Source organism: Pelophylax lessonae (genome assembly GCF_965119305.1).
Source record: "Pelophylax lessonae genome assembly, chromosome: 2".
NCBI lineage: Eukaryota > Metazoa > Chordata > Amphibia > Anura > Ranidae > Pelophylax > Pelophylax lessonae.
The window spans coordinates 8,394,207-8,416,877 of NC_138769.1; the positions used below are offsets into that span (position 1 = coordinate 8,394,207).

The 22,671-nt window shown below is 42.2% G+C and overlaps 1 protein-coding gene and 1 pseudogene across 2 annotated transcripts in view; one reads left to right on the forward strand and one right to left on the reverse strand.

Moving 5' to 3' along the window:
• LOC309546592 (uncharacterized protein) overlaps positions 1-17,708 on the forward strand; it is a gene marked incomplete at its 3' end in the record, with an annotated part of 44,340 nt that extends 26,632 nt beyond the window's left edge. The window contains exons 4-6 of the mRNA XM_082246340.1: positions 15,086-15,157; positions 15,305-15,385; positions 17,635-17,708. Coding sequence (XP_082102466.1) covers positions 15,086-15,157; positions 15,305-15,385; positions 17,635-17,708 — 227 coding nt within the window. The remainder of the gene's footprint in view (positions 1-15,085; positions 15,158-15,304; positions 15,386-17,634) is intronic.
• The window catches only part of LOC309545902, a 1,177,957-nt pseudogene that overhangs the window by 741,431 nt on the left and 413,855 nt on the right, over positions 1-22,671 (reverse strand). The window lies entirely within an intron of this gene.

Here is a 22,671-nt window from a genome sequence, read left to right on the forward strand (position 1 = left end):
GCCAATTAGCGTTTTCTAACAGTAGGTAATACATATACTGTAGGGTATATGATGAGATAGATGAGGAAATCCTCCAACCCAACGCGTTTCAGGCGGATATGCCTTTCTTCAGGGGTCTGGAGATGGAGAACATTGACTTCCTAAACAATGCAGTAAATGGTATCATATTAGTTGCTGGATTGTAACATATGTAGGTAACATTCCTTATTAGGATATCAAAAAGAAAAAAACAACATAAAGAGTGCATACCAAATGAATATCCAAGTGCGACAAGAGAGTCACAGCAGGTAAGATCAAGGAGGCTGATAGAGAGTCTGCTGTAGAAGATGTTGTCAGTGGGCCGAGATAAGCTGCCAGGTGGTGTCCTCTCCTCATGGGGCTTCAGCGAGGATGCCAAAAGTGTAGGTCACAGTGGCGTCTCTGGTGGCATTTGTAAGGGGGTTAGAGAAAGTGTATGTAATGATGTTAGTATATTATGCAGCCATCATTCTTACTTGGAATAGATGGTGGAGTATGAGGTCATGTACCTTATAGAGTATGCCAGATGGTTACCGGGTGTTGTTGGAAAAAGGCTCCATGGTTGATTTTCTACGTTTCCAAAAGAGGGGTGGTCTCTGAAACACATATATCTGTGTCAGCATTGAGATGTGATGTTATCAAGTGTGAGCAGATTAAATCTGCGTTGTGGAATACCTTTATATTGTTGTAGGTAGGTCAACAGTTCAAGTAAGTATTCATCCAGAGAGGGCAATGGGAGAGGTCAAACGGCCCCTAGGGTGATTAGGAAAGGGACGGCCCCAATGCCGGTACTGGAAAAAGAAGGTATAGCGGGTGTGTTATCAGATATGTGCAAATATATAAGTACTCTATGGATAGGGTACTGGTGTGTTTCACATGAGAAAATACCTGGGTAGCGTAGCCAGGAGGAATCCAAGTATAGGCCCGGTTGCTGGATCTGGGGTGTGAAGAAGTAAGATTAAAATGTAATAATGTCAAAAAAGTGCCAAGTGCTAAGGGGTAGTAGATGGTGGGGAGATACCTGGATGCAGGTGACAGGAAGTCCAGGTCTGTGGTTCAAGTGCAGGATTTAACCACTTAAGCCCCAGCCCTATTTCGGACACTTTTTGTTTACAAGTTAAAATCAGTATTTTTTCCTAGAAAACTACTTAGAACCCCCAAACATTATATATATTTTTTTAGCAAAGACTCTGGAGAATAAAATGTCGGTCATTGCAATATTTTTTGTCACGCTGTATTTGCGCAGCGGTCTTTAAAACGCCATTTTTTTGGAAAAATTTTGAAAAATCACATTTCACTGCATTTAAAAAATACTAAACAGTAAAGTTAGCCCATTTTTTTGTATATTGTAAAAGATGATGTCACGCCGAGTAAATAGATACCCAACATGTTACGGTTTAAAATTGCGCCCCCCCCCCCCCCGTGGGATGGCGACGAACTACGGCCAATAGAGATCTCAATAGGCGACGCTTTAAATTTATTTAACGGTTACCAGTTTAGAGTTAGAGTGTAGCTCTTTTTTTTTAATTATTGCCCACGCTCTGGCGATCGCGGCGATACCTCACATGTGTGGTTTGAACAGCGATTTCATTCACGGCTCGACTTCCGTATACGGTTTTTTTTGTGCGCGAGCTAACGGTGACGGCTAAAATTTTTTTTTGTTTTCCTATTTATTTTATTTTTTTTTTTAACTTTATTACAGTTATAAAAAAAAAAAAAATCTGATCACTTTTATTGCTGTCACAAGCAATGTAAATATCCCTTGTGACAGCAATATGCAGTGCCAGGTACTCTTTATGGAGGGATCGAGGGTCTAAAAGACCCTAGACCCCTCCACTACACTTCCATGTATGCAAAACGCCAAAAACTGCATTTTTGCATACAGCGGTTTTTTTAATTTGCTACCTTTTGCAGCACAGTAACCCGGAAGTGACGTCATGGACGCCGCCTCCGGGTTACGTCATCGGAGACCCGATCAAAGCCGTTTCCAGCTTTGATCGGGACTCCATCCAGCCGGGAGCCCCGAGCAAAGTCACAGAAGGCGGCGGGAGGGGGAAGACGTCCCCTCCCGCTCACCCGGGTAACGATCCAGCGGCTCCTGAGCGTCCCTGAGTGTCTATCAATGCATAATACCTGCGTGGTAGGTTCGCCAATGTCCTGATACAGATATGGCCCGTAACAGCAGCGGATAGAGGAGCTGTGTCCGCTGCTGTTTAAATGTAAAGTGAAGAGGACGTCGGCGCCTGCGCAGTGTGGGACGAGGCCCGTGATTGCGCAGAATGTGGCCAATGGGATCCCCCGTAGTGTTTTGGTCTGTATTTTTTTGCCGTTAGGTAGGGTGATGTTGTTGGTGGTGCACATATACTGACAATAGGAACATCCTCCACAGCGAAAGGTCCCTGGTCATTTGCATGGGTCTTTCCTGAATTCGCCAGTATATTCCCTGTGGACTAAAAGGTCCTTGAGTGATTTGGTTTTCCGAAAGGTAATTGCTGGGTAGTTTTGTACGTGTGGGCTGAGAGTAGGGTCAACTGTGAGTAGGTGCCAATATTTCTTTATAATCCGCCTTACTTCATCATGCTGTTGTGTGTATTTAGTGATGATACGTAATGTGTCTGCTTTTGCCGTTTTCAGTTTTTTAAAAGATTTGGGAAATAAAAGGTAATTTCTGTTTTTAGAAGCGGCACGTTTGAACGCTTTCTTAAGGCAAGTATTGGTGTAACCACGTCGCAATAATCTGTTTCTTAGTTTATTGGCTTCTATTTTGAAGGTTTCTTCATTTGAACAATTTCTGTGGATCCTAAGGCATTGGCTATAAAGGGATGGACTTCAATAATGTTGATGGGTGCGAGCTGGTGGCATGTAAGATAGTGTTGCCAGCCGTCGGTTTCTGGTAGATAGAGATCGTGAGTAGACCTGTATTTTCTTTTTGAATTGTGATATCAAGGAAATTGATGGTTTCCCGATGATAGCACATGGTAAATGACAGGTTAAACATATTCATATTCATGCGGCTTATGCATTCTTGTAGTAAGTCGGGGGGTCCAATCCATATGATGAAAATATCGTCAATATATCTGTACCAGGAGAGGATATGGTCTGTAAAAGGAAAAAGTGTGTGGTCTGCAAGGAATGAACGTTCCCACTCCCCCAGGTACAGGTTGGCCTAGGATGGGGTGCAACCAGTTCCCATCACTACGCCTTGTACCAGGAGGTAGTGGGACCCATCAAAAGAGAAGGTATTGTGTGTGAGGATGTATTCCAATGCCAGTACTAGGAATTAATTGAAAGCCGTAAGGTTAGGATTGGATTGAATGAGGACATGTTTAATGACCGAGATGCCTTTGGTGTGGGATGGAGCTGTAGAGAGCTTCAACATCCACAGCTACCAGTAGGGCGTTGGGTGGTATTATGAGGTCCTCAATGATTTGCAATAGGTGGATGGTGTCCTTGACATATGAAGGAAGGTTTTCTACATAGGGTCTTAGTTTCTCATCAATCAGTTTACTCAGGTTTTCGGAGATGCTGCCCCTGCCTGACACGATTGGTCTGCCCGGAGGGGTTTTGAGATCCTTGTGTATTTTGGGTAGGCTATAGAAAGTAGGAGTTTCTGGGTGACTGGTGCGAATAAATTCCCAACATTGTTTGTCAATGATGTTGTTGAAATATGCATTGTCCACCAGCAGATAGAATTGTTGGTGGTATTTTTCAATGGTTGACTTACTGATGGGCTGGTACCAGTCTTTGTTCTGTAAGATGGTGTTGCATATGAGTTTGTATTGGTTGTTATGCATTATTAAAAAATTGCCGCCCTTATCTGAGGGTTTGATGGTAAGTTGAGATTGGTGTAAGAGGGTTTCTAGAGCTTGTTTTTCTGAAGTGGATAGATTTGAGCAAGGTGCTGATGTTTTGAGTTTGTTTATATCTTGAATGGTCATGGTGAGAAAGGCATTAAGATTGGGGTTGAGGGTGGGAGAGGGAAATTTATCGGATTTCTTTTTCAGTTTGGTGGTGCTTGTGGACGTATCTACAGATGAATCTATCTTTTCTTTTCTTTGACACAATGTAACTGTATACCACCAAGATACACTTGCCTAGTAATTTTAACATTGGTCATCTTAATTCTGTTTTCAAGTTGAAATTCCATTAGGACTACTTAGCAATTCACTGAACTTACTCCTAATAAGCTAAACATACAATTTATATATTGTTATATATTTTGATATTTAGAACTATTTGTGTTACTGCTAATGATTATGATCTCACATTTCAGTTGTCCGCCTAATGGTTATTTATTTTCGTATCTCCTAATGCTTTTCTTGCAGTTATATTCAACATTCTCTATTCCATCATCTTTGCTTATCAGATCCATTCCACTCTTGCTTCCCATTTTTTTTTTCCCTGCATCTTCGCTCAACCTCACTGTCTCTCATATTTCCCCTTTGTTGTCATTGCCTACCGACCTGCCCATCTCAGGCCTCTCTCCTCCCCTCCTGTCTGCTTCACCCGGCGCACAAAGGGGGCGTACCCACATATCGCCCCCTTCACTTGACTCCTCCCACGGACGACGCCGGTGTAACGTTAAAAAACCCTACCTCGTGAAAATTCCCTACCCTCGTCACTTCCTGCGCACATACATCATTGAACAGCTGAGCAACTTCCCACTGCACATGCTCATAGCTGCGGAGGGTAAGGAATTATCACGGGGTAGTGTTTTGTAACATTACACCGCATCAGCTGTTGCCGCGGGTAAATTAAATCATCTCCGCTGCAACATTAAATCATCTCCGCTCCAACTCCTCTGACTTCCCTGATCTCGGCTCCAAAATGTAAAAGCGACGGCGGGTCTATGAAAATATAAATCACGGAGATCTCGGCTCCGTGATTTATATTTTCATAGACCCGCCGCCGCTTTTATATTTTGGAGCCGAGATCAGGGAAGTCAGAGGGGTTGGAGCGGAGATGATTTAATGTACCCGTGGCAACAGCTTCGGCGCCCCTGGTTCGCACGCCACACTTCCGCATCCGGGGGTGGGGGCGTGCGTTCAAAAGGCGGGGGATCCCATTGGCCACATTCTGCGCAATCACGCCGGCGTTCTCTTCACTTTACATTTAAACAGCAGCGGACACAGCCCCTCTATCTATTTTATCGATTTATTTTATTTATTTTTTTAACTTTATTACAGTTATAAAAAAAAAAAAAATCTGATCACTTTTATTGCTGTCACAAGCAATGTAAATATCCCTTGTGACAGCAATATGCAGTGACAGGTACTCTTTATGGAGGGATCGAGGGTCTAAAAGACCCTAGACCCCTCCACTACACTTCCATGTATGCAAAACGCCAAAAACGGCATTTTTGCATACAGCCGTTTTTTTAATTTGCCACCTTTTGCAGCACAGTAACCCGGAAGTGACGTCATGGACGCCGCCTCCGGGTTACGTCATCGGAGACCCGATCAAAGCCGTTTCCAGCTTTGATCGGGACTCCATCCAGCCGGCGGACGCCGGCTGGATGGAGTCCCGATCAAAGCTGGAGTCACTTTGTGCTTCGGCGCCCCTGGTTCGCACGCCACACTTCCGCATCCGGGGGTGGGGGCGTGCGTTCCAAAGGCGGGGGATCCCATTGGCCACATTCTGCGCAATCACGCCGGCGTTCTCTTCACTTTACATTTAAACAGCAGCGGACACAGCCCCTCTATCCGCTGCTGTTACGGGCCATATCTGTATCAGGACATTGGCGAACCTACCATGCAGGTATTGTGCATTGATAGACACTCAGGGACTACGCTGACCAGGCACCATAATATACCCTGACATGCCTGCCACCCCTTGTTTTTCAGTTTAAACCCTGCACCTGAACCACAGACCTGGACTTCCTGTCATATGTGTTTCAGAGACCACCCCTCTTTTGGAAACGTAGAAAATCAACCCTGGAGCCTTTTTCCAACAACACCCGGTAACCATCTGGCATACCCTATAAGGTACATGGCCTCATACTCCGCCATCTATTCCAAGTAAGAATGATGGCTGCATAATATACTAACATCATTACATACACTTTCTCTAACCCCCTTACAAATGCCATCAGAGACGCCACTGTGACCTACACTTTTGGCATCCTCGCTGAAGCCCCATGAGGGGAGGACACCACCTGGCAGCTTATCTCGGCCCACTGACAACATCTTCCACAGCAGACTCTCTATCAGCCTCCTTGATCTTACCTGCTGCGACTCTCTTGTCGCACTTGGATATTCATTTGGTATGCACTCTTTATGTTGTTTTTTTCTTTTGATATCCTAATAAGGAATGTTACCTACATATGTTACAATCCAGCAACTAATATGATACCATTTGCTGCATTGTTAAGGAAATCAATGTTCTCCATCTCCAGACCCCTGATGAAAGGCATATCCGCCTGAAACGCATTGGGTTGGAGGATTTCCTCATCTATCTCATCATATACCCTACAGTATATGTATTACCTACATTTCATATATGGTTCTACACCCACACACTGCATTTCTGTATATGTTGTAAAATTGTATATTACTGGATCTTCTCTGATTTTTTTTTTGTTATCTAATAAATTATTTAATGTTACTCTTCTTGGAAGTGTGATTGCCGCTAAAGTCCCACCCCTAGGGGGTACCCTTTCCTGTTTTGTTACAGTCCATTTGGGATATTGGCAATCCACTTTCAGATTTTTCCTATAACTGGGGACACACTATTGTACTTAATACATCATCCTTCTTCTCGTACATGTTGCTCTCTCCTCCACCTTCTGTAAGTACACATCAACTTCAATCATGTCACCCTTTCACTCATACATTTTCTTCTTTCCTCCAACTTCTCCAAGCACACAACAATCACTCCTCCTGTACATGTTCCTCTCTTCTAAACCTTCTTCATGTACATAACAATACCAACAACATATCACACTTCCTCCTGTATATGTTCCTATCTTCTATAAATTCTCCATGTACACAAAAATGCTGGTCCCATCACCAAGGCCGCTGTTAGAAATCTTGGGCCCCTGTACAGCCTTTCAGATGGGGTGCCCCCCAACGCTGCCTACATCCCACCCACTCTCCGGGGTGCAGCCAAATAGTGGCACTGACTTTATGCACCTACGCCACGAAAATTTTAAAAAAAGTCCCTATTTGGCTTCCACCTTCTGGGCCCCTCTGTTGACCTGATGGGGCTGAGGGAAATGAGTTAAGCCCTGGTAAGCAAATAGAAGTTGGGTGTGGTCTAGTAGAATCCATTTATTAATTTTAGGCAGAAATGAACAATAAAGCTGCCCTGGGCTCTCCTGTTTAGCTGATGGGGCCTGGGCCCAGTACAACAGGACAACATGCCAACATTGGTGCAACATACCTTGCAAGAGAGGAGGCTTTGTCTTTTTACCAATGCAAGGTCACCCCTCAATGTTGAAAGCCCCCCCTCCCTATAGCTGACCAGGCAATGTGCCTTTCAACATTGGGGGGTAATCCCTCCCCCATGTTTATTTAAAAGGGCCTCTTCCTCACACCCTATGCCCCAAAAGGAAAGTTTGCAAGGAGGTATTTATGGGAATCTGGAAGCCCTCTTTATAATAAGGGGGTCCCCAGATACCTACACCCTCACATAGGGGTAAGTACAGAGATTGTAAGTATTTTATTTATGTTTATTAGTATAGTGACAGTGTATAATATAATGTATTAATGTATTAGTGTCACTGGTGTTGTCAGTGGCAGTTAGTAATTTTTTCCCCCAGTGTCAATTAGTGTCAGATTGTCCGGCGCACTCCCATTGTAAGTCACTAATCATCGCCATTACTAGTATAATAAAAAAATGTAAATTAGAGTATATACACCATAGTTTGTAGGCGCTATAACTTTCATGTAAACTGATCAATAAACTCTTATTGGGATATTTGTTTACATTTTGGGCAAAATTTTTAAAGAAATTAGATTTTTTTTTTTTTTTTTTTTTTAATTGGATATGTTTTATAGCAGAAAGTAAAAAAATATATATATATTTTTTTCCCCCCCAAAATTATCATCTTTTTAGTTTATATTGCAAAAAATAAAAAACCCAGTAGTGATCAAATATCACCCAAATACCACCAATATTAAGCTCTATTTGTGTGAAAAAATTTCTATTGATTTTGTTTGGGTACAGTGTTGGATGACCTCACAATCACCAGTAAACCACTTGCCGACTGCTCACAGTAATATTATTGCGGCACAGTGGCTCCCCTGGGTCCAGCGACATAGACCTATGTCACTGGACTCCTAGTGGTCTCGGGGGCGCGCATGCGTGCACCGAAGGCTCACTCCCGCTGTGTGTAAACAAAGCAGGCGGATCTTCTCTGTGACAGATCCCAGGATTCAGCATAGCTGAAACTGCGATCTGTGTCTGTGTCACAGAATCCCCTCCCCCCACACACATCAGTAAGCATGAGGCACACATTTAACCCCTTGATCACCAACAGGGTTAACCCCTTCCCTGCCAGTGTCATTATTACAGTAACAGTGCAAATTTATAGCACTGATTACTGTAGTAATGTCACTGGTTCCCCCAAAAGTGTCAAAAATGTCAGTTAGGGGTCCGATCTGTCCGCCGCAATGTCACAGTCCCGCAAAAATCGCAGATTGCCACCATTACTAGTAAAAAAAACCAATAAAAACTACATAAATCTTTCCCGTAGTTAGAAAACGCGATAACTTTTGCGCAAACCAATCAAAATACGCTTATTGTGATTTTTTTTCCCAACAATATGTAGCAGAAAACAAATTGGCCTAACATGTTAAAAAAATTTTGATTTTTAAAAAATTTTTGGGGAAGGTTATATAGCAGAATGTGAAAAATATATATTTTTTTTTTTTTCAAAATTGTCACTTTTTTTTTCAAAAATTAAAAATCTCACAGGTGATCAAATACCAGCAAAAGAAAGCACCATTTGTGGGAAAAAAAGGACATAAATTTAGTTTGGGTACAGCGTCGCACGACCGCGCAATTGTCCGTTAAAGTAATGCAGTGCCGAATCACAAAATATGGCCTGGTCAGGAAGGGGGTAAAGTCTTCCGGTCTTAAAGTGGATAAAAATACGCTCATTGAGAATTTTTTTGTCAAAAACATGTAGCTAAATACATTATAGCCTAAATATATGACAAAAATTGAATAGATTGGATATTTTGTTAACAGTCAAAGTAGAAAATGTCAATTCTTGGAAGATTTTTTGGTGCCTCAGGTCAAAGGAATTGGGACTTTAAGGGCTCAGTAAAAATAGTATGTTTTATTGAACATATATTGGTTTGCGATATGCAAAAAATTATAATACAAACATAATAAGACAATAGGTGCCAATGGGTTATAGACCCATGTGAAGAAGTGAAAAAATGGAACGAAAGGTGACAAAGTGAAAATGGTGACTTTTGGAACTCTGTCTTTTGGGCTCAGGGATATGAGCTTGTTGAGAGAGAGTGTCTTGTCGAGCTTCCGACGCGTTTCGGCATATTAGTATATTGCCTTTATCAAGGAAGCGGTGGAGAGTTCACCATATCTGGAAAAATATATAGTAAGTATATATTGAAATATATGATATAGCACTATTTGAAAAAATAGTGAATAGTAATGAAGTAAGCACATACATGTGACTAAGCGGTCGATTCCCAGGCTTTGGTATTCCCATTGCTTGTCCCTAACTGTTCACACAGGATTTATGGAGGAAAGGCTGTCTGTAGAATTATATGATAGAGGCAGTGATGATATTGCCAGCTGAAGTATGGGTATAAGAGGAGATATATGTTGAACAGACTTACATGGCGTAGGGGATCACTCAATATGTGTGAGGAGGAAGAGAGTCCTTCTCAGTGACCTGAAAGTATAGCATATGGAATCACGATAATTGTTTTGAGAATTTGTTTATTTTGTTTAGAAAGCACTAAGGTAATTAGTGCTCATCACTTACAGTGAAGGTCTTGGTGGTGATCCAATTGTTGGTAAGGAGGCCTGTGAAGAGTGTTTTCTTGCTTTACATTAAGCCTGTATAGTGGAGTAGATTTGTAGTTTGTGTTGGTACAGTTATAGTGATTTTAGTATTGGTATGAAGTATTGTTAGGAACTTACATTGAGGGGAGTTCCGGATACCAAACAGCAGGGGGAGCCCTGGTCATGGATCCTGGTAATTCCCTGGTGAGAAAGTTAGTGCTGATCAGCCTTGGTAGAAGGCATTTTGGGCACTTGTAATGAAGGTACATCCAACAATGCAAAATAAAGCATTGGTTGGATGATAAACTTACAGTTAGTAGGGCTAGGTTGATGCAGTCTGAGTCCAATTGCAGCGTGTCCTGGGGCGTCCGCACCGTCCCTCGGCTGGAGGGGAGTGGCGCCCTGTTGAAAATCCCCGGCTATTTATGCTCCTCGGCGCATGCGCATTGGCGCGGCCGTGCGTCATGACGCCGATCCCGGGATCGGGTCAGCGTGAGGTGGTGATGCGCGCGCAGGTGGAGTTGCGCGCGCACTTCTCAGAGCTGATCCGGCCCAGGGCCGAAGTGCGGTCATGATGCGTGCGCCGATGGGCTGCGTGCGCACCTTACCTGTGACGTAATGGGCATCAAGATGTTCCGTAGCCGCCGACACTGAGATAAGACGTAGATCTAGGGGGATGCGATCCCTCTAGGTCTTTGTCATCCCCCAGAGAAGGGAACTCTGGGGCTACCCGTGCCGGGTGGGTTGGGGAAGGCATGGAGGGAATATGGTAGTCCTGGGTAATTAGACCTATCCTAGTCACAGTATAACGCATATATAACATGGTAAATCGAAATAAATAAAAGGAATAATTGTACATGAAAAATAGTGAATAATGTTAACAGCAATAATAATTCTAAAGGACAAAAATGAGGAACTGTCCATTTGAATAGGGTGACCAGTGGGCATGGAGGGGTAGTGCCAAATGACAGCATACAAGTCATACCTATGATGAAAATATGGTATAGGGGGGGGGGGAGAGTTTTTTTGAAAGGGGGATGGGTTGAATAGGCTGGAAATGTTGATTATGATTTTGGTTATGAAGCCAGGTGATATGTATTGTCAATCAGTTTTCCCTGAAGAAAAGCCTTCTAGGAAAGGACGGTAACTCTCACTTTCCTTTAAACCTGGAGGAGTTGTAGCCTTGAGTTTTTTTATCCAGCGCATCTCTTTTTGTAGGAGGGACTTGTTCCAGTCCCCTCCTCTGGCTGGAATGTGGATGCGGTCTAATACGGAAAAGGAAACTTTTGGCATCTTATATTTATGGTGTTGAGTTATATGACGGCCTAGTGGGAGGTGGAAGTTACCGATGGTCATGCTTTGAATGTGTTTGTTGACTCTTAGTCCAAATTCTTGACGGGGTTTCCCGATATAGAATGATCCACATTCACAATTCATGATATATACTACCCCCTTGGTTTTGCAGTTGGCAAAATGGCGTGGGATAAAGGTTTCACCATTCGGGAGAACTGAACGTGTGGATTTACGTATCACTGGACATTGGGCACAAGAGCCACATGGAAATGTTCCCACGATTTTGCAAGGGTCTCTTTGAGATTTCATTTCACTCCTTACTAGGGTTTGATGTAGTGATCGTGATTTTCTATAGGTAATAAGAGGATGTATAGGTACCAATTCTTTGAGTGTGGGGTCCTCAGTAAGAATGGGCCAATTCTTTTGTATTATGTTCCTTATTTTCTTGTGTTCATTTGAGAACCGCATGATGATTCTTGTGGGTGGTACGTCTGTTTTTGTATCTTTTTTAGTCTGTTTATACAAAATCTCGTGTCTGTCCAATTTGTTAACTCGGTTAAATGCCTTTCTGAGGCATGTCTTAGAGTATCCTCTGTTTATGAGTCTTTTTGTTAAGGCGTTAGCTTCTTCCTGGAATTTCGAGTTTTTGGTGCAGTTTCTCTTGAGTCTGAGGAACTGACTGTAAGGTATTGAATTTTTGAGGGGTTCAGGGTGAAAGCTCTTGGCATGAAGTATTGTGTTGCCGGCTGTTTGTTTTCTGAAGAGTGTTGTTAGCAGATTGCCCGCATCATCTTTGTAGATGTAGGTATCTAAGAACGGTATTTTTGTTAGGTTGCATGATATGGTGAAATACATGTTAAATTGATTCTGATTCATTTGATTTAAGCATTCTAGTAGTAGGGTTTCTGATCCGGTCCATATGAGAAAAACATCATCGATGTATCTTTGCCAGAGGGAGATGTACCTGGTATATTGGGTGAATTTCTCTGATGATAGAAAATCCTCTTCCCATTCACCTAGGTATATGTTGGCGTATGTGGGCGCACAGCTTGTGCCCATCGCCACACCGCAGGTTTGAACGTAGTACGTACCACAAAAGGAGAAGATGTTATGATTTAATATAAACCTCAGCATCTGTAAAATAAAGGTGCTGAAGTTGGCATCGTATCTGCTTGCTTGTTGGAGAACTTTTTCAACCACTTTTAGGCCTTTTGAGTGGGGGATGTTGTTGTAAAGTGTTTCAACATCAATAGTGACGAGGAAGGCGTCTGTAGGTATAGTGATATTGTCTAGTATTTGGAGTAAGTGTCCTGTATCTTTGACATATGATGCCAATTTGGTAACGAAGGGTTTGAGGTGAGCATCAATCACCTGACTAATGTTTTCTGTGATACATCCGTTTCCGGAAATGATGGGTCGTCCAGGCGGGTTGAGTGGATCTTTGTGCACTTTGGGGAGTGCGTAGAATGTTGGTACTCGCGGATGTTTTGTGCGTATGAATTCCCAGAGGGTTTGCGTAATAATTTTGTTGTTGTATGCTCTGTCAGTGAGTTGATAAAATTCCTCATTAAAACTGTGTACCATCAATGGGGAGATTTGTTGGTAATATTTTTTGTTTTGCAAGATGTTAAGGCACATTTCTTGATATTTTTCATTGTTCATTAGAACAACATTGCCCCCTTTATCTGAGGGCTTGATGGTGATGGAATCGTTTTCTTGTAGTTCTTTTAGAGCTTGAATTTGGTAGGGTGGAAGATTGGTAGAGTATGTTGTTTGGCGTATTTGTTCAATATCTTTTGTAGTTTGACGTACAAAAAGTGCAATAGCCGGGTTTGTATTGAGAGGAGGAAAGATATGTGATTTTTTCTTGAATTGTGTTTGTGTGGTGGGTCCTATTGCGGTGTCTTCTTCTTCGCTGTCAGCGAATGGCTCTGTGTCTTCCAGGTCTTCTAGTCCTCCTTCCTCAAGCAGTAAATTAAGGTCTCTGATTGCTCGGTATTCGGCCGCAGTTAGTGGTGTGGGTGTTGGTTCTGTTGTGGTTTTTTTACTGTAAGTGGCTTTTAGTAATAAATTACGGGCGAATAAATTGAGGTATTTTATGACCTCAAATTGATCCATGCCTTGATTGGGGCAAAAGGATAGTCCGAGAGAGAGTACTTCTTTTTGTGCTTGTGTTAGATTGTGTGAGGAAAGATTGATGACATTCAGTCCTTCTTGTTCTCCGGTCTCGTTTCCGTAGGATCTTGAGTCGGAGGGTTCTTCTTGTTGGGTTTCCCTAAAAAAACCCCTTTAACTTTAGATCTGGTAAATATTTCGTGAGGTTTAAGATTTTTGTGAGTTACCGTAGTGTCGGATGTCTCAGCGTCGGTGGCGTATGCGCCTCCTTGTTCTTGTGGTGTTTCTCGTTCACGTCTGTCAAGTGTTTTTAGAGGGTGACTTCTGTCTCTTCCCCTTTCATTGCCGGAATTATAGGAGGATGAATCAGAGGACTGCTGTTGATATTGAGTTCTTGGAAAGCGATTCCTGTTGCGGTTTGTTCTGGTTTGGTTGGTCCATTTATAGGCTCGGCCTTGTGTAAAGGCGTTTTTATCTCGCCAATACTTTTTTTCTTTTTTAACGAGAATTTCTTTGCTGTACTCTTCGAGGTGGTCTTTCAACTTTTTTTCTTGTTCGCTGTATAGCGCAGCTGTTTTTAATGGTGCGAGTTGGTCATATATTTTCTTTATTTCCCCTTCCAGACTTTTGCTTTGTTTAAGATATTCTTCTTGCAAGAGTAGCATCAGATTTTTTGAGCATTGATTGAGGATTTCCTCCCAATCATGTTTTAGCTGTGACGTAATATTCTCGATTGTGGGGAAAATTTGGACCCTTAGGCCGGCTGGGTTGATGTTTTCCTTAATATATCTATCGAATGTGCGGACATGCCAGTGTAGGGATGATTTCCGCTCCAGATGTTTTCTTAGAGTGGTGAATAGTGCAAATATGTCTGAATTTAATTGTTCTTTTTCCTTGAAGGTAGATTGTATGCTTGACATGAGGGAATCCCACTCGGTGCCCATGAGGTCCCCCATGGTGTCCCTCTCTCAACAAGCTCATATCCCTGAGCCCAAAAGACAGAGTTCCAAAAGTCACCATTTTCACTTTGTCACCTTTCGTTCCATTTTTTCACTTCTTCACATGGGTCTATAACCCATTGGCACCTATTGTCTTATTATGTTTGTATTATAATTTTTTGCATATCGCAAACCAATATATGTTCAATAAAACATACTATTTTTACTGAGCCCTTAAAGTCCCAATTCCTTTGACCTGAGGCACCAAAAAATCTTCCAAATGTTTCCCCGGGACGTTGGCCACACCTACTAATCGGGTATCAGGGATCAAACTCCTTTCCTCTCGAAAATGTCAATTCTTTGCAAAATTTTCGCTCTTTTTTTATTAATATCGCAAAAAAAAAGAAAAAAGTACAGAGGTGATCAAATACCACCAAAAGAAAGCTCTGTTTGTGGGAAAAAAAAGGAAGTAAATTGTGTTTGGGTAGAGCATTGCATGACCACGCAATTGTCAGTTAAAATCACGCAGTGGCAAGTTGAAAAAAAGTGGCCTGGTCATTGAGCAAATCTTCCGGGGCTAAAGTGGTTAAACTAGCACAGTGTTGAATAACAAAAATGGCCTGGTCATGAAGGGGGGGGGGGGGGTAAATCTTTTCCGGGAGGTCAAGTGGTTAACAAAGTACATAGGTTGCATGCAATTCTCTACATAAATTATTTGTTTTTTTATTGTTTGGCATTTACAGAGTCTCACACAGAAGGCCCCTCAGCCAACAGCATCACACACCTGGGAATAATAAAACAAGCTGGAATGCCAAGTAAGTTATACACCCTTATATTATGGACAAAACAAATAGTACCTCCCCCCAAGGAGCACAAGGAGGTACATCCCTCCTTCTTATGAGGAAGGCTACAGCCGAAACACGCTAGAATTCTGCTTATTAACTATTTTGTAACCAATAAAGAATCTACAGAGTCTCACACAGAAGGCCCCTCAGCCAGCAGCACCACACACCGAAATATAATAAAACAAACTGGAATGTCAAGTAAGTTATACACCCCTACATTACGGACAAAACAAATAGTACCGCCCCCGAGGAGCACAAGGAGGTACATCCCTCCTTCTTATGAGGAAGGCTACAGCCGAAACACGCTAGAATTCTGTGGATAAACTATTTTGTAACCAATAACCAAAGAATTTATACAAAGACATCCGAGTTGCTGGCTAATATCTTTAAGGAGTCATATGTGGAAAGTGAATGCCCTAGCCTGAGCACCGGCTTTCTGTTCTCATATCTCCAAATACAGCAGTTGAGCTTGGGTGACTTTTCCTACACCCCTCCCTCTACTCACACCCAGATGGATGTAGTCTGTGGGGACCACCACCCATGACTGATCCCATCACCCTCTTCTGGGCAGGATAAGGACCCAATTACCCCTCTTACCCTACTAGAGCTGCCAGTCATTAGGAATGCTATAGAAGTCGGCTGTGGGGTGTTAATCTGAAACTTCCTGTTTTGGCATTATAGTAGTATTATCCCACACCTGTGACTGGGTGAACTGGGCAAAGTTTCTTACCACTAAGGGACTGGGCCTTTTTCTGACACTTGTTGTTTACAAGTTAAAATCAGTATTTTTTGCTAGAAAATTACTTAGATTCCCCAAACATTATATATATATATATATATATATATATTTATATATATATATACAGTATGTACTGTATATGTATATATATGTATATATATTTTTATATAGAGACCCTAGAGCACATTTCCCATGATGCTCATGCACTCTGCAGTGTAGTTGAGCATCATGGGAAATGTAGTTCCAAAACATCTGGGGTGCCAAGGTTCGCCATCACTGCCCTAGAGAATAAAATGGAGATCGTTGCAATACTTTATGTCACACCGTATTTGCGCAAAAAAATACTTTTTTGAATTAAAAAATAAGAAAACAGTAAAGTTAGCCCACTTTTTTTCTATAATGTGAAAGAGAATGTTATGCCGAGTAAATAGATACCCAACATGTCATGCTTCAGAATTGCGCACGCTCGTGGAATGGCGACAAACATTGGTACTTTAAAAAAATCTCCATAGGCGAAGCTTTAAAAATTTCTACAGGTTACCAGCTTAGAGTTACAGAGGAGATCTATGGATATAATTATTGCTCTCACTCTAACGATCTCGGCGATACCTCACATGTGTGATTTGAAAGCCGTTTAGATACGTGGGCGAGATTTGCGTATGCGTTCGCTTCTGCGCACGAGTTAAGAGAGACGGGGGCGCTTAAATTAATTTTTTTTTTCTTATTTATTCTACCTTTCATATTTTTATTTTTACACTGTCCCTTTAAAAAAAAAAATTTGATCACTTTTATTCCTATTACAAGGAATGTAAACATCCCTTGTAATAGAAATAAGCAGAACAGGTCCTCTTTAATGTGAGATCTGTGGTCAAAAAGACCTCACATCTCACACACTAAAAAACTAAGAAAAAAAAAAAAAGTTATTTCTTTTCTGCAAGAAAAAAAAAAGAGCCCTTTAATGCAGTTGGGAGGAAGTGACGTATGATGTTGCTCCGGTCCTCCAAGGCCATAGAGTGCAGTCGGGGCCAGCTTGGCCTCACTCGACTTCCTGCCTAGGAGGTGAAAGGACCGGATAGGTTTCCCTGTTACCAACATCTCTGTTAAGCGGGGAAAATGACCGGGAAGCGGCGGGTGGGGGGAAACACCTCTCCTGCCGCCCATAAAAGTGATCCCGCAGCGAATACGCCACTGGGACCACTTTTATGTGAAAGCGGACTGCCGGCCTTGTAAGAATATATCGGGGTTATGGCAGCTATCTGCTATCTGCTGCCCTAACCCCGGTATTAAATGCCAAAGTAGCGATGTAAAACTGCAGTGGACGGTTCGTAAGGGGTTAAAGATGGCTGACGTCGCCACTAGAAGACCCCTTGATAACATGCTATTGGACGAAACACGTTGGGGCGGAGTTTCTGGTGCCAATGTCACGCTGCTGTGCGATCCTGGGTTGGCAGCAGCTTTTTATGTGAGTTTATTGTATTTTTTATGCATTGCTATGTTTTTACTTGGATACAAAGTATTCATACGCTATTGGAGATCTTCCTTGGCTCATGAAACATAAACTGTGGACATTTTAGGCGCATAAGGACGGAAAATTTAAGATATTTTTTAAAATCCTTTATTCCCATTAAGTAAAAATAGAAGACAATGTACATCACTGTTAACATACAGAAATGAAATCCAAATTCTAGATGACTCTCTCCCCCTATAGCCCACCTTGTCAATGTCTCAACGCGTTTCACGGGGGTAGACTCGTTTTCTCAGGAGGACTTCAAGAAGAAATGATCTAGGATTATAACCTGTCTGTGTTCCATAACTGCAGTACAAAATATATAGACAGCGAGTATAGAAAATAATCACCCCCTTTAAAATAGTTACATTTTGTTGCTTTGTAGCCTGAAATGAAGACAGACACCGTTTATGTTTTATCCAGCTGCAACTTATAACATCCAAGTGAAAGATTTAACACCAACATGCCAGAAAAAAGTAAAAAAATTCAAAAACATAATCACTGAGTTGGAAAAAGGATCACCCCCCCCCCCCCACCATGTCAGTATTTTGTTGGACCACCTTTTGCTGTAATTCCAGCCTTTAGTCTGTTGGGATTTGTCTCTACTAACTTTGCACATGAAGACTTTGCAATATTTGCCTGCTCTTTTTTGCAGAACGGCTCAGGTTCAGTTACATTTGATGGTGACAATTTGTGGACTTTAGTCTTCAATCATTCCACAGATTTTCAATGGGGTTTGGGTCGGGGCTCTGACTAGGCCATGCAAGGACATTCCCCGCCTTCTCCTCCAACCACTGTGTGATCATTGATGGACATTCCCCGCCTTCTCCTCCAACCTGTGTGCTCATTGATGGACATTCCCCGCCTTCTCCTCCAACCACTGTGTGCTCATTGGTGGACATTACCCACCTTCTCCTCCAACCTCTGTGTGCTCATTGGTGGACATTCCCCGCCTTCTCCTCCAACCTGTGTGCTCATTGATGGACATTCCCCGCCTTCTCCTCCAACCACTGTGTGCTCATTGGTGGACATTCCCCGTCTGCTCCTCCAACCACTGTGTGCTCATTGGTGGACATTCCCCGCCTTCTCCTCCAACCACTGTGTGCTCATTGGTGGACATTCTCCCCCTTCTCCTCCTACCACTGTGTGCTCATTGGTGCACATTCCCCACCTTCTCCTCTAACCACTGTGTGCTCATTAGTAAAAAATTGTGGTTGATGATACAATATCCGTCAAACACACACCCAGCGCTGGTGGTCACTGTAAAATATTAAATATTAAAAAAACTCTTCAAAACCTATGTGCAACACAATGAAGGTGCAGCACTAAATACACCAATGAATAAATAAACAACTAATGAGCAGCCACTGTAAGTAAACAATAGATGTAAATAAGGTGCAGTTAGTACTGTGTCAATACACAAGACGAATCACACTCAGCAGCGCTATACCCAAAGCAATCCACTCTGAGTATCTAAAAACTGGATACAAAATTAAATCATCATATGAATGCAAGTGTCCAAGTGATATATATAAAACAGTCTCTCTTGATCCCCAGTGCAGTCTTTACTAGCTGATTGACATGGAGTCCATAATATCAGATCGGATAAATAGTGGTACTTCGATCACGATAAAAAAGGATGGGTCCACCACCACACCTCCAGTGCTTCCCTCTAGATTTAGCACTCACCAGATAAACAAAGATCAGAAGCCTCTATATCACTGCCTTTCAGTTGTCTCTCCAACACCTGGTTCTAGAATAACGATCACTGCCCGCTGTGGCTTCCTGTTTCCTTTGCTCAGGCTCTCCAATAGCATGTGATCCAAATGACCAATGGGAAAAGACAAGAGTAGGGCTCGGATAGTGTGATATCGTTTTAACCTTTTATTGCTCAATATCAATACATCCGCCCCCCCCAGTTTAAAAATGCTTACATTCAAATAAAAATATTCAGCGTATAAACTAGTGGAATACCGCCAGTATGCCGCCCAGTCCCGCCGTTCCCCGCAGATTACCAGCCTCTGCTGTAGAAGGTTCAGCTTCACGGTAAGGGCATCTGGCGTCTCCGCGATAGCGGCGTGCTGGCGTACTGATGCGTTTCGTCGTAAACGACTTCAACAGAGGACGTCAGCACGCTCCCCTGAAATTCAATTTATCCTGCCCCGAGTCCGGCCTCCCAGACTCAATGGGCGGTATACATGTCACGGCGGAGCTCCGCAGCATCCATCCCGGCATGTACTCGGATCAGCGGCATTGCGATATACGACCACATACACTGCAATATCCACATACGATCTTGGTTTTTTCATAATTCATATTTTTTCATAATTTGTTTATTCGGGCATACTCCTGCATGGTACATCACATGCATCCATGCCCATTGTACCATCCAATTAGTACTTAGTAGCTTATACGCTCAATAAATACATAAAACAAATCAGATACATACACAATAATTCCAATTACTGCACAATTGTCTAAACTACACATTAAATATAAAAATAAAAATCATAAGCTAAAAGCTCCTAAAATGCATATTAAAATTAATATTAATAATAATACTGAAATTACTACTTACTATCCTTGGTTACATATCCATAATAATTCCCAGGAAGCGCAAAAGGAAAAAGATATAGTACAAGCAATTAATTGTCAACTGTTAAAATATTAAATATTAAAACATGACAACTAATAATTACTTAAAAAACAATTTAAATCCAGGTCAATATTCAACCCATTAGGGGTAAGAGCATTTGTTAAATAAATCCACTGAGTTTCTTTTTTTGGATAGCTCCCTCACTCTGTTTGCTCCTCGCCACGAGTGGGGCATCTTCTCTATCCCCCAAAATTTCAAACCTGACGGATCTCTGCTGTGTTTCTCTCTAAAGTGCAATGGCACACTATGCTCTTTAAAGCCTGTGGTGATCTTATAGATGTGCTCTGAAATACGTTTTCCCAGTCTCCTTTTTGTTTGGTCAATGTATATAAGCCCACATGGGCATTCCATGCCGTATACCACATGGGTTGACAAGCAGGAAATAAATTCCTTAATTTCAAATGATCTCTCATTTGCATTAGATGTAAAGGATGTAAGCCCTCTATAGTGGGTATTTACTTGTCGACATGCCTTACATCATCTACACGCATGGAAGCCTGTCATATTCCAAAAGATCTTAGGTAACTGAGGAGGATCAAGCACTTTTTTGACAATTCGGTCTCCTATAGATGGTGCTTTACGGTATATAAACCTCGGTCGTTCAGGCAAAACTGGTCCCAAAGTTTTATCTAGTTTTAAAATGTTCCAATGTTTTTTGACAACTTCCTCGAAATCTTTGTATTGGACATTGTAGTCCGTAATAAACCCCCATTGATGTCCATCATTCGATATTCTGTTGGTTGTTCGCAGACAGGTTTCTTGTGATGTAGCATATACCTCTTCCATCGTTTGATCAATGATATCTGGTCTATATCCTTTCTCCACGAATCTGTTTTTTATGATTGTTGACTGGGTAATGAAATCCTCATTCGTTGTACAATTGCGTCGGATTCTGAGCATTTGCCCTTTAGGTATGTTCCTCAACCAACTTGAATGGTGACCGCTTTGGATAGGAAGGAAACCATTCCTATCTGTTGGTTTAAAATAGGCTTTAGTCGTAATTTGTTTTTCTATTAGGTTGATACACACATCCAAGTAGTTGATTGCCTCCCGACTCCAGGTGAAGTCGCACCTGATATTCTGCCCATTGGAATTCAAAAATTCAGCAAATTCCTTTAGAGATGATTCAGTCCCCGCCCATATGAAAAAGAGGTCGTCTATGTACCTCTTGTACATTATTAGTTCACTTTTCCGATTAGCATGGATGCGTTTATCCTCCCATTCACCCATAAATAAATTTGCGAGACTGGGCGCGAATTTTGCGCCCATCGCAACTCCCCTCTTTTGTATATAAAACCGTCCCCCATACCAAAAGTAATTATGGGTAAGACAGTAATCCAACATCAAAATAAAAAAATAAAAATCAAAAAACGTGCTGCGCCAGAAGGGCACAAAAATAATTAGCGATTACATGAATCAACAAGTGTTATCAACAAAATATGGTGTCCATCATATGTGCTCTGATGAAACATAAATGTTCATATAAAGTGCTCCAAAGTAATGATTAGTATATCCAGGTGATGACAGGACAGCCTCAATCCCTTGTGAATCAAGCAGGAACCACCAGTGTGTGAACTCCCTCCACCAGTAAGATTGGCCTCTCACCTTGATACCAGACCCAAACGGGCCAGCATGAGCATATCAGGGGATAAACAGACTATCACAGGTAACCTCTCCAGCCTTCACCTCCGGGGGTCGCCAGGACATAAAATAAAGATAAAGCAAAGATCTAGTGCTCTCTGAATGTAAATAATGAGCTTTTATTGAGCATAAAGGGGTAACTCACATTTGTTGGGCACTCAGCCGTGCCTGCTATTATGGCATTCAGTGTTGGAGAGTAGCACCCGAGCGATCGGCGTCAGGCACGCAGGCTCCGCCTCCCTATACGCGTTACGCCTGGAGCGTGGGCTCCGTTTGGCTTCTTCGGTAGGGGTGAAGTTTGCGTGTCCAGCCTCGCCTATTTACCAATGCTGCTAACGGTGGATTGGCCAGCGGTCACATGTCCTCCTCACTCTGAGCTATGCACAGGACACCGGAACCAAAAGATACACTTCCTGTGATCTTCGGTGTCACTAGCTATTATATCGAGGGGGCAATTTAAAACATATATAGATCTACTAAATCACTACCAGAGACCGCGTGACTGCGCCGCCATCCCCCGGGTGTTTCTCCTAAAATCATCGCATTTTCACTATAGTAATCCAACATCATTCCCAAAAATGTATTTTGTGTATGGGGCAAATCGGACCTCTGGCTTAAGGCCCAATTCAGGGATAATAAGGCGTCCTGATGCTGGATGATGGTATATAAGGATGCGACATCCGCTGTCACTAAGTAAATTTCAGGTGCATCTGGTAGGACAACACCATTTAAACAACAAAGGAAATCCTTAGTGTCCTTTAAGAAGGCTCTCATTCGGGTTACACTCTCCTGCAGGAACCGATCTAGGTATTCCTATTTACAATCGGTCTGGCAGGGGGATTCTGTTGATCCTTGTGGACCTTAGGGAGGGTGTAGATCGTCGGTATCTGACTAAAACTCGGTATCAAGTATGTTCTTTCTTTTTTCGTTAATATCTTTTG